Source organism: Penaeus japonicus, unplaced genomic scaffold (genome assembly GCF_977035675.1).
Source record: "Penaeus japonicus unplaced genomic scaffold, GWHDUDI00000001_assembly GWHDUDI00000018, whole genome shotgun sequence".
Classification (NCBI taxonomy): domain Eukaryota; kingdom Metazoa; phylum Arthropoda; class Malacostraca; order Decapoda; family Penaeidae; genus Penaeus; species Penaeus japonicus.
The window spans coordinates 14,081,199-14,093,698 of NW_028234420.1; the positions used below are offsets into that span (position 1 = coordinate 14,081,199).

General features: G+C 36.6%; 2 protein-coding genes across 6 annotated transcripts in view; one reads left to right on the top strand and one right to left on the bottom strand.

The window, feature by feature from the left end:
- Positions 1-8,229, top strand: part of egg (SET domain bifurcated histone lysine methyltransferase eggless) — a 16,556-nt gene extending 8,327 nt beyond the window's left edge. The window contains exons 11-23 of one of the 2 annotated variants that reach the window (XM_043022697.2): positions 1-197; positions 526-628; positions 2,461-2,570; positions 3,172-3,311; positions 3,619-3,826; positions 4,534-4,701; positions 4,891-5,030; positions 5,190-5,367; positions 5,524-5,671; positions 6,273-6,452; positions 7,042-7,194; positions 7,340-7,500; positions 7,720-8,229. The exon at positions 1-197 is cut by the window's left edge and continues 3 nt beyond it. In XM_043022697.2, coding sequence (XP_042878631.1) covers positions 1-197; positions 526-628; positions 2,461-2,570; positions 3,172-3,311; positions 3,619-3,826; positions 4,534-4,701; positions 4,891-5,030; positions 5,190-5,367; positions 5,524-5,671; positions 6,273-6,452; positions 7,042-7,194; positions 7,340-7,500; positions 7,720-7,926 — 2,093 coding nt within the window. In that variant the 3' untranslated portion in view covers positions 7,927-8,229. The remainder of the gene's footprint in view (positions 198-525; positions 629-2,460; positions 2,571-3,171; positions 3,312-3,618; positions 3,827-4,533; positions 4,702-4,890; positions 5,031-5,189; positions 5,368-5,523; positions 5,672-6,272; positions 6,453-7,041; positions 7,195-7,339; positions 7,501-7,719) is intronic. The other variant, XM_043022699.2, reaches the window with a different exon arrangement.
- Positions 8,230-9,476: 1,247 nt separating this feature from the next.
- Positions 9,477-12,500, bottom strand: part of LOC122257423 (uncharacterized) — a 43,650-nt gene continuing 40,626 nt past the window's right edge. For all 4 annotated transcript variants that reach the window (XM_086546634.1, XM_043022701.2, XM_043022702.2 and 1 more), the window contains exons 4-6: positions 12,256-12,345; positions 11,770-11,904; positions 9,477-11,535 (exon numbers count right to left, since the gene is read on the bottom strand). In XM_086546634.1, the coding sequence (XP_086402760.1) occupies positions 10,003-11,535; positions 11,770-11,904; positions 12,256-12,345 (1,758 nt within the window). In that variant the 3' untranslated portion in view covers positions 9,477-10,002. The remainder of the gene's footprint in view (positions 11,536-11,769; positions 11,905-12,255; positions 12,346-12,500) is intronic.

A 12,500-nucleotide genomic window follows, 5' to 3' on the forward strand; every position in this document is an offset into this window, starting at 1 on the left:
GGTGGTGGAAAGCTCTGGTGAAAGAGGTAGATGGTTCTCTAGTGAAGATGTATTTCCCAATGGACGGAAGATCAGAATGGATTTACAGGGGATCCACTCGACTCAGCCCGCTCTTCAACAAGAAAATGAACAGTCAAGCACAAACAAAACAGCCACAGAAGACTATACGACGTCGTACAGTGGCTGTACCTGGAACAGTAAGTCATAGGATATTTGATTGTGTATCTGATTCTTTTGATATGCATTTTGTATGAGATGTAAGCGAATAATCAAAAGAAATGGAGTTCTAAAACATGTGTTTATAAAGCAGCAATACATCACTTTTGCAATTAACGAAATATCTGACCATCAGAACCAATTTCATAGCCTGTGCAGTGAAGGAACTTATAAAACCTATTTTCAGAAGCAATTCTATCAACAAAAAACAGTGAGGCATTAGTACCACTGTGCTTTCTAGACCATCAAATAGGCTGTGTAAAGGATCTTGTTATTTTGTTACATTGATGTCCTTTTGTGCACTTTCAGGCAGTTGTGGAATATGGAACATTTGGCCAGGGCTTAGATGCCGAGGCCACAGCTCCTGGTAAGGAGGCTCTTGTACTCATTGGTTATGATAACAACAAGACAGGTAAAGAATCCAAAAGTTGGAATGCTCTATACGTAAATTTGGTTGTTATTTATTTACTATTACTATTACTATTATTAATGTTATCATTATATCCTATTTTACTAAAGGAAGTAGTTGTGGTTTCAGGAGTTTGATTTGGGAGTAAGTTCAGTTTGCTTTGTATGTTAGATTTTTTTCTCTGCTTAGGAAAGCAATAAAGAAATTCAAAGTGTTGACACACCAAGGTGTTTATTGCTTTCCTTTTAATTGAACTTTGCCTGTAAGTTTTATTCTTTATGGCCTGTCATATATTTTCCTATTAAATGACTTGTTTGAAAGTTTGTAGCAAGTTTGTGTTGAGTTCTACTAATATTGATCAATATATTGGAAAAGCCACATGTTATAGGAGACTGCAAACATTCACATAATGGAGAAAAGTAACATTATAACTTCCATGCCTTCACTCACCCTTATATTGTAATCCATGCCAGGATAGTTAGCACAGTAGACCACCTTCTGAGTAACTGAGAGCAGCTGTTATCTCAACTGCTTTTCTTAACAAGGCAGTATAATATGATGGCTCACCAATATTCTTAGCATAAGAAATAATTTCTCTGTATATGTATTTCATGTTTACTAACACACACACACACACACCCTCCCTTCCCCCTTTCCCAATTCCTCCCTTCCCCCCTTCCCCCCTTCTCCCCTTCCCCCCTTCTCCCCTTCTCCCTTTCCCTCCCTCCCTTTTTCTTTCTCTCTTTCTCTTACTTTTTCTCTCTCTGTCTCTTACTTTCTCTCTCTTTTTTTCTCTTACTTTTTCTCTCTCTCTTTTTCTTACTTTTTCTCTCTCTCTTTCTCTTACTTTTTCTCTCTCTCTTTCTCTTACTTTTTCTCTCTCTCTTTCTCTTACTTTTTCTCTCTCTCTTTCTCTTACTTTTTCTCTCTCTCTTTCTCTTACTTTTTCTCTCTCTCTTTCTCTACTTTTCTCTCTCTCTCTCTTCTTTTCTCTCTCTCTCTTTCTCTACTTTTCTCTCTCTCTCTTTCTCTTCTTTTCTCTCTCTCTCTTTCTCTTCTTTTCTCTCTCTCTCTTTCTCTTCTTTTCTCTCTCTCTCTCTCTCTCTCTCTCTCTCTCTCTCTCTCTCTCTCTCTCTCTCTCTCTCTCTCTCTATATATATATATATATATATATATATATATATATGCATCTATTTGTGTGTGTGTGTATATATATATATATAATCTTTTCTCTTTTTCTCTTTCTTGTACATACATACACACACACACACAACACACACACACACACACACCACACACACACACACACACACACACACACACACACACACACACACATATATATATATAATATATATATATATATATATATATATATATATATATATAGATATATAGATATATATATTTATATATATTATATATATATATATATATATATATAATATATATATTATATATATATATATATATATATATTTATATATATATGTATATATATATATATATATATATATATATATATATATATATATATATATATATATATATATATATATATATGTCTGTACTGTTACCAGCTTTCTATATATATAGAATTGTTAATCAACTGCACTGTAACTAGAACTTTTGTGTGCATCTTATCACTTGCCACTAACCATGGTCTGGAAGCCATGTACCAGCTTTTAGAACTAGTTTATTTGTCCAGTTTTTTTTTTTTTTTTCTTCCATACAATTTTCACGAATAAAGATATAGAGAATAGTAAAATCACAAAATAGGCAATGTCAGTAAAAGAGAGGCAGATTTTTAATATGTCTCATTGTTTTTACTCTAGAAACAGGAGAACGTCGAGCTGTAGCAAGAAAGAGTACTATGTCACGGGCAGGTACTCCTCCTCGAGAAGTCCAACAAAGAATTGAGCAGGAATCTAAAGGTTTCACCAAAGTAAGTGAAATATTATGAAACTTTTTTCTTTTTCTTTTTTGAGAGAGAGTTTCACCATCGTGGCTTAGGTTTTGTCTGTAAGTTACCTCCACCTATCTTGCACCTTACATTGGTTACATTATATTTACACTCCCTTAGCCTAGGAATGTCCAGATGAGCCTCATTTTGTAATCAGCAATATAAAAGGTGACAAACTGCCATATCTTCTCTAATACCTTTCATGTTTTTGACCTGTTAGCTCAACAAGAAAGAAAACTTGAATTCTAATCAATTATAGATCAAAACATGGAAAAAGAAATTAATTTGGTATTTACATTAATTCACAGATATTTTTTTAATATCTTCAAGCTGATGTGTAATGTTTATTTTATTCATATCAGCTTTCAGATGTCAAATGTCAAATGGGAAAAAAGGTGTTTGGTTTAAATCATTTTGTAGATTCAGGCTTGTCTTTTCATATAAAGACAGGCATTTGATCTTTCAGTTTTAACTTTGGTGTTGATATATCCTCATTTAGATGTTATATGTCTAAAAGTGTAATAGGACTCAAGGATTGAAGTAAGTAAATATTTATATATATATATATATATTTTATTTTCAGAAACATACTCTTCAAGAGAAAACTATAAAGTTCACAAGACACATCTGTTCAAATAAGTGTTTGGGCCCAAAGGGTGACAACATGACAGATTACAAAGGATTCTCACCTCTTTTATATCCTATGATGTTTGGTTGGTACAGGTTAGTATTTTTCTTTTCTTTCTTTCTTTCTTTCTTTCTTTCTTTTTCTTTTCTGATATTCGAATTTGTAGCTAATGGGTTTGTGTCAGTTTCTTTATGGAACATTTGTTAATTGTCTTATAAACATTAGGTAAGTTGAATTCAAGCTTTGAAGTTTTGTCACTGAAGCACAACTTTCATCTGAATCTTGACACATTTCAATATGTAAATTTATATTTTCTATAAACAACTTTTTGACATTTTCATGCATGTCAACATTCTTTCAAAAAAATGAATAAATAAAGAGTAACTATGTTTTCTAAAACAGACATATTGTGAAACAGCGTCGTAGAACAATGGGACGCAATGAAGTTTATTATGTAGCACCATGTGGTCGAAGGCTGCGATCTATAGAAGAGGTCTTCCGTTATCTTCTTGATACCGAATCTAATCTTGAAATCGACTGCTTCACCTTCGAGTTGGTGGTAGATACCTCACACGAATGGGAGCCATTCAAAAAGATTGTCAACATTGACGTAAGTGTTCCTTTTAAGTAAGTTAAAATGTGTGAGTTGTGAATGGCCTGACAAGTGTTATGTGTGAGGCTATTGTTTATCTCATTCATTTGTATGTGAAGTCATATCTCCATGTAATATATTTGTATTGTAAGATATATTTTTGTTTTGTACTGATTTTTTTTTTTTTTTTTTGTTCTATTATTACTATTGTTATTATTATTGATCATTGTGTACCAGAACATTTTTTTATTAATGTTACTTATCAGTGATATTGATTATAGATATTGTTTATTGTTCTTTTTCCTATTTATTTTATGGATTTCCACATTTTACGTGTACATTATTTTGTTCTTGTAATTTTTGCAAAATATTTAATTGGTTTATAGTCTCATTTTTTGGAACTTCTAACATATAAATCTCACATATAAGTCAGACTTTCTTGTTACAGGGTAATGAGACAAGAAGAGAATTTTGTGTATTTGTTTAATTGTCATATTAATAAAGTTGCATTGTAGTGTAACATTTTCTCACAGGTTATTTTTTTGAGTGATTTAAATTTTGTGTTGTACTTTATTTGTTACCTCATATAGCTTTGTTGTTATTTTATAGTCTTTGTTATGTTTCTTTATCATAATTGATATTATTCTTGTCATTATCATGATTTTTATTGTTTTTATTAAGCAAATAGACTTCTTACAGCAAAAAAATTTATATCCATTTCTCAGGATGTATCCATCGGTGAAGAAAATGTACAGATCTCATGCGTCAATTCTTTGGACGAAACCGCACCTCAGACTCTGGTGTACAGCAATGTCCGACTTCCAACGGAACACGTGCCACTGAACCTAGATCCGAAATTCTTGGTCTGTTGTGACTGTATAGACGACTGCCAGGTAAGAGATTTGCTTGAGAAGATTGTTCTAACATATGCGAAAAAATGAGAGTGAGTGAGTGTGAATGGATTGGAGAGAGAGAGGGTTAATGATATGTGAATTGGGGAACTTTTATCAATTTTATGGTAGATTTATTTTGTTTTTTATTCTATCATTATCAACAAATAACAATACAATATTATATTTCAGGACAAATCAAAGTGCCCTTGTTGGCAGTTGACAATCCAAGGAACGCGGATTTTGGATCGCTCCGAGAACCCCAACACGGGATATCATTACCGCAGATTGTCTGAACAAGTACAAAGTGGTATTTATGAGTGTAATTCTAGGTATGTTTTATTATTAGTAGTAGTATTTTGTCCCATCCCCTCAAGTATTAGAATTGGTATATGTTGTTAAGACTTTCTTAATTGTGCTGGTGTTTTGCTGTATTTTGTTTGTAAATATCTTTTTCCTTCCTTCATTATTATTCTAAAGTAACCTTACAGGTGTAAGTGCAGCAACATGTGCTTAAATCGCGTCGTGCAACACCCATTGAGACTGAAGTTGCAGCTCTTTAAGACTGCGCGTCGAGGTTGGGGCGTTCGAACATTACATGACATTCCCAGAGGAGGTTTCATCTGTGTTTATGTGGGCAAAATGCTCAATGAGACCATAGCTAACGAGGTTTGAATTTCACAGCCTGTTTTCTATATCCCTTCAAAATTTTTGAGAATTATTTATGAAAAATATAATGTTCATATGACAATTTCTACCACAAGGAATATAATCATTACAATAATGAGAAATGTGTATTAAACCTTTTCTTCCCCCTCCCATTAGGAAGGCAAGATGATAGTGGGCGGAGATGACTACTATGCTGAATTGGATTATATTGAGGTCATGGAAAATGCCAAAGAAGGATATGAGGAAGAAGTAGAGAATATAGAGGAAGAAAATAGCAAGCTCTCCGTAGAAGGAAGTGCAATTGGTAGTATGAAAGAGTGTTATGTCGGGGGAGGGGGAGGGGGTTATATACATATATATGGTGATTTTACATCAGTTTTGTGTGATTATGTCTGGAGGTAATTGCATTAATACTCACACTGTATTTTTAATTTCTGATATTTAGTTACCATTTGAAGCATGTTTGCATTGCATATTTTTCATTTTTCTCGGTTTATTTTTTTCTTATACACCATATCCATATTTTGACTCTTATTTCCGATATTTTTATTGACGTTGTTTTCATGTGATTGTCTTTTATAATACTATTATTTTTGCCTTTGAACAGATAAACTGATATTTACTTGATGTGATTGTTGATATTTATATTTCCTTTTTTTATGCATTTGAACAGGAAAGCTTCTCTAATGGAAAAACAAAAAAATTGATAATCCATTTTTGTCAACATCATAGAAATGTATAAATGTTCTGTATACTGTGATGTTCAGTATCTGACAGTACTATCGTTTGGCTCTTAAGGATAGCAATACTGTCTTTTTTAAGATATGCAGAAGCCAAAAGAAAGGAAATGCTAGAAGTATTATTAATGAAAAGCCTTAATTTCTCTCCCTCCCTCTCCTAATCAGCTGGCTCAGATTCCACCGACAGCGATGGCTTCTATAGTGAAAATGAAGTAGACGACACGAAGGATGATCGTGACTTCAGCCATCCAACATACATGAAAAAGGTTGGACTAACCAAGAGAGAAAAGTCGGCACGTCTTCAGGAACGGTCGTCTCGCAATAACTTCCTAAAGAAGGGAAAAGGTAAGGATTTTGTAGTGTGAGACTTGAGGATGTGTACAGAATAAAGCTGCATATATACTTTAGGTATTGACTGAGCAATTTCCAGATGGTGAAATTTTATTGAAGGTGTTGCGTAGATAATGTATCTCCAAAAGTGATCGTGTGTGGCTAATAGACTTGTTAATATTTTAGACAGTTTTTTTGAATAATATAGACATGAGGAAATAATACATGATTAATTTTGGCAACAGCATGATGATTTAAAACTCTTACAAAGGACTACAAACACATAACATCAAAGAAGACAAAAAAAACTAGGGTTTTTGCATTGAAGAACCATTAGAAATCATCCAAAGAAATTGAAGAAAAAAATTGTAAATGCATTAAAGCAGAAAACACACACATACATAGCAGCATTCTTTGCACACAAGGTCCATACTCAAGAACCAACTCAAAATGAACATAGTATTTACTGACATTGCACTCACTATCATTCGAGACGTTCTCAACAAAAGATATTCTCTGTACAGATCCAAATAACATGTGTAGTTGTTTTTCATGTATTTAGATATACATGTAGATGTAAAAGTGCAATTTCTTTGTGCTGCAGAGAGCAAAGATGGAAGTGGATCAGGATCTGCTCCTGCGTCAGACGATGAAGCATCCAAGTCATCGCAGCCTGAGAAGCCAAAGGAATCAGAACCAAAGGAAGATTCAAGAGCTGAAGAAGCAGCTGATGATTTTGATGATGAAGATGAAGCTGGTAATTTTGACGTACCTGTTGTGTTTCTTTCTTTGTTTAATGGCCTTTATTTCATGATTTCATTATACCATGTGAATAAAGGGTTGGCAGTGTATTTTTTTCACATATTCACATGTATGTAGCATAATTGTTATCAAATTCTCAGATGAGAAGCAGCGCCGACCTCAAACCTTTGCTCCCAGTCAGTTGTTGGCTACACCTCCAAAGATGAAAGCAAACAAGAGCGTGAGAGAATATTTCGGTAAAGACGAAGCTGTGTATATCATGGACGCTAAACACACAGGCAATATTGGACGTTTCTTGAATGTGAGTATACAGTTATGTGATTAGGACATATAACCATGTGTGTAAAACATCCTTTTTATAAAGGAAATAGCATTAAAAACTAGTGCTTTAGCATTGTCTTTTAGGTACACTTGCACTCACATACATTCAGCTCAACAATTCATACTTTGATTAAATTCATGATTTTATTTAGCAATACAGTTAGTACTCTTTAATGAAACAAGCCAAATTCCCTTCCAGCACTCATGCGAACCAAACGTCTTCGTCCAGAATGTCTTTGTTGACACTCACGACCTAAGGTTCCCATGGGTAGCTTTCTTCGCCATCAGTAACATCCGCGCGGGCACTGAACTCACCTGGGATTACAGCTACGAAGTGGGCAGTGTTCCGGGCAAAACTAAGTACTGCTACTGCGGGGCCAGAAAATGTCGAGGGAGATTGTTGTAGAGTGTGTTATACTGTCTATTTATTTTTGTGATTTTAATTTTGTTATATCTTTTTTATCTCCTTTTTTTTTTTTTTTTTTCACATTTTGATTTTCTTATCAGGTTCAAAATGATGTTGCGCAAGATTTGACATGGTGGTTAGATTATGCCTGTAAGTTATGTTCAGGAGCTTTGTGTATCTGCAGTTTTCTAAGAATAATTGCACCTTTATTCTCAATGCGCGCCATAAATAAGTCTTGTTTAATCTGCATGTGTAGGTCACATACTCAATAGATTCACTAACTTAATAAATCTAATCACACTTCTCAGTTATTTTATTCCATATTCCAATTGTTGTTGTTGTTGTTTTTTTTAAATACTGACAATATACGGAAATCTTTACAGAGAACTTTAGAAATATATTATTAGTGTAGTGAACACATGGTAAGATATGATTTGGTATGCTGTCACAGTAAATTACAAAGAAATATACAGTATCTGAGTAATTTCGTGAGGTCCCATCAATTTTTTTAGTAAGAAAAATAGAATAAAGAGATAAAACAATCTCGTTTTCTGTTACCTTGTAGTCTGAAATCGTAACATTGACTATATTAGATGTCAATTTTTTTTCTTGCTCTCTACATTGTACTATTATCTATGCAGCATTAATAGAATCATTTCCATTTTATAAATTAATGAGATTAGCCTATCTGTGTTAGTTTCACCGGTAGCCTAGCAAGTTCCAAAAGAAATGTGACCGGTTTTGAAATGGGGCGCCATACCCCGTAGGTTCGCGTGACAAGCGGATTTTGTCATTTTTTAAAAGAATTCCTTCGAATATAAATGCACTTGAGTAAATAGAAGAGGAAACATATTTATAAGACGGATGCTGACCCAGTGTATTGTTTACATTTTCTAATGGAGCATAAAAGAGGTGTGTTTTCAAGTTGTGTCATATACTTTAGTGTATTTTAATGATTGTATTTACATGTCATCTGTTCCTCTCTCTCTAACCGCGCGCTAATGCCCGTGTCCGTGGGCGTATTTGGCGTAAATTGGCACTGTGTACTTAAAACAGCTGATATAAGTAGATCGTCAAGAGGACTACACAAGATGCGACGAATAAATGTAAACAACTGAATATTTGAAGCATTAAAGCTTTTGACCAGTTTCTTTACTGTTATCTTCTATCCCTATTATTCATGCACCGTTATTGTCACTTTAATGCACAATGCTTAATCACTCTATTATGACGTTCTCTGTCGGGAAAGATTAACTTCATTTAATGACTTTATAAACTATCGCGTGAGAACTTTTCAACGTCACTGCCTTGCTGATAAAAAAATAAAAAAAAATAAAAAAAAATAAATATGTAAATATATATATATATATATATATATATATAATGAAATACAGCCGTAAACATCCGAGAAACTAAAATTGCTTAACGTTAAAGAAAATATGTTTGGTCACTGCTACATACTTTTTTCTTTTCTTTTTTTTCAAAATATATTTACAATACGATGTGTAATGCTTTTAGTAAGATGCCGAGGTATGAATAAAATTTCCAACTGAATATTTTCTGAGTGGTACATTTTATTCGAAATTCACACGTGTATAAAACGAGTCAATATATTACTTACAATAATTGCTTAACACTAATGATTTCTGTAGGTTTAAATATAAATGTCATGAATATCAACAATAAATGATGTGTTACTATCAATTAAATACGCACAGGAATTCATAAAAATAATACTGGTTGATAGTCCTTTATGATAATCAGGAGACACATCTTGTTCCTGTAACTTTATAGATTTTCCACTTAAAAGTCAACAAAATATCTCGATATATATATGTGCTTTAAAGTCGTTGATAAATTAAGTCCTCAAATAATAACTGATATCAACTTATTCTCTAAGAACATAAACTCAGCACCAGCATTCAAAAAAAAAAATAAAGTGTCGCATTTCCCTAACCAGAAGCATAATGGCGGACGACCCCACTCTGTCATGGATCTCCACCATGTGCAGATGTGACAAGATGAGATGAGGCGTTTTCTTCCTTCACTCTCTGCCTCCCGTCTCCGGTGATCTCCTTAGAAATTCCTGTCGCCGAAGTTCGAGGAAAATGATTTATTAACGGACGATGAAGAGGAGGAGGTGGAGAAGGACTTGCTGATGCGAGATGTGGAGTCCATGGGGGGCATGTTACCGAAGTTGGACATATTGGATAAGTGGGACATGTCGGAGAAATTAGACATATTGCTGAAGTTCGACATTTCTGAGAATTTCGATGAGGCGTCGCTGAAGTGGGAGAAGTTGGACATATCACTAAAACCTGATCTGCCAGACATCGTCGAGCCCATGGAGTCGGTAGACATTTGCGACATGAGCGAGTGGCCGCGTCCCATAAGGTTCTTTAGATCCCCGAATCCTGTTGGGAAGTTGCCCGACTCGAGGAACCCAGGGCCGCCCATGGAGGAGCTGAAGGACTGTTTGACTGACGATGTCGACGAGGAGCTCTTCTTCACCGACATAACGGAGCCATCGGGCATATGCTGGATGCACGACTCGCTCACTTCGGCGGCATCAGCTGCTTCGGAACGCTTGAATTTGCCCTCCGGGTCCTCCTCGTGGCGAGACATTTTGGTGGAGGCTTCGCGTCGTGCGGCCTGGCTGTCCTTGTCGGTGATTTCAGCGGCGGTTTCGCGGTGTTCCATGAGCCCGTCCTGCTCCTGGACAACGTTGGAGGTCTGAGAAGTCATGACGCGGCGGCCGTTCTCCTCCGTGATGCTCACGCTCGTCTGGTTTCCGGATCCTGTTCCAGCTGATGGGGCTTGCGTCATTGGCTGCGGAGGCTGCTGGGGAGCAGATGGACGGGCCTGCTGGTACATGGTCTGAGATGGCTGCTGAGGCATCTGCTGGGGCATCTGCTGAGGCATCTGCTGTTGCATCTGTTGAGGCATCTGCTGGGGCATCTGCTGAGGCATTTGCTGTTGCATCTGTTGAGGCATCTGCTGAGGCATCTGCTGGGGCATCTGTTGAGGCATCTGCTGGAACATTTGCCGAGGAGGTTGTTGGAACTTCGGTTGCTGGAACATCTGCGGTTGAGGCTGTTGGAACATTTGCGGTTGAGGTTGCTGGAACGTTTGCTGGGGATGGCCCTGCGGCATCTGTTGAGGAGCTTGCTGTGGTTGCTGAGGCATGCCCGGCGGTCCCTGTGTGTACATCGGCTGCGGCGTTGGCTGACTCGGGCTGGTCACGTTGAAAGTTACTTCGGATCGGACAGGAGCTGCCTTTTTGTTGACGTCGAATTCCATAGTGGAGGAAACGCGTGACGATTCAGAGCCGGCCTCGCTGGGGGCGGGTGACGTGCAAGTGCTGGTCTTCGTGGAGCCGAAGCCAGAGTCACTAAACATCAGTTTCTCCCGCATCTCCTTCGGCAGACCCTCGAAACCGTCAAGAGAAGATCCTTCGAAGCTAGAAGACGACTGAACAACGGTCCTGGAGGAAGTACTCTTGAAGGAGGAAGTGGAGTTGTTGTCACTTTGCTGTGAAAAGGATGATGATTGCTGGACGCTGGAAGACGAGTTGCTCGCCTTGGGTCCCGGGGTAATTGCAGCGCCTTCCTGTTGTGTAAAGGATAGTACGTCGTCAATATCATTTTACGGAGGCTTATTGAAGAGAAAATATAACACGAATTACAACGAAAGATGAGGATGCACGAACGCTTTAACCTCACACAGAATTATCAAAATCATTCTCAGTGACTTGCTATTTTATTATTCGTATTTTTAGAATCTAAATCTTCCAATCCTTAATTTGTCGCACAAACAAATTATCAGTATCATCAATGTGCTAACCTTCTTTGGCGCTTTGATGGTTAAAACCCCATCCTTGGACAAAGCAGTGGTCACTTGGTCGATGTCAGCAGCCGGAGGCAAAGAGAACTCCTTGTAGAAGGACTTGCTGGAGGTGGAGCTTCCGTCCTCAGACACCTGCGAGTGAGCATGGCAACGATGAACTCTTTACATAAAAATAGGTTAATAGATATCATTAAAGAAAGTATAAGCTCAGGATAGATATGTATGTATATGTATATATATATATATATATATATATATATATATATATATATATAAAGATAGATAGATAAATAGATAGGTAGATAGATATATTATTTTGTACTGTAAAATGTAATTTTTCTATGATTCACCTATTGACAAAGCCTGCATCTTTCTCTCTGAGAAATTAACCCACTCGAAAACAAGCATCGGAACCTACCATCAATATACACCATATGATATAACCCCTTTTACAACTATCCCTCAAAGGTCTGCAATGCTCACCTTCTGGTACGATCCCTCGACCACAATTCGGTCGTCAACTGCCCTCACTTGCAGGTCCCGAGGGTTGAAGTCCTTCACGTCCATGACAGCCTGGAAGGAAAGTGGACGTGTTGCTTGATTTTGCTTTCGGAAAGGGAGGGCGATGGGGTGTTATGGTGATGGTGATGGCGGGGATGATGGTGGTTGTGGTGGTGGTTATGGTGGGGGTGGTGATGGTGATGAGGATGATTGTTGTGATGGGGATG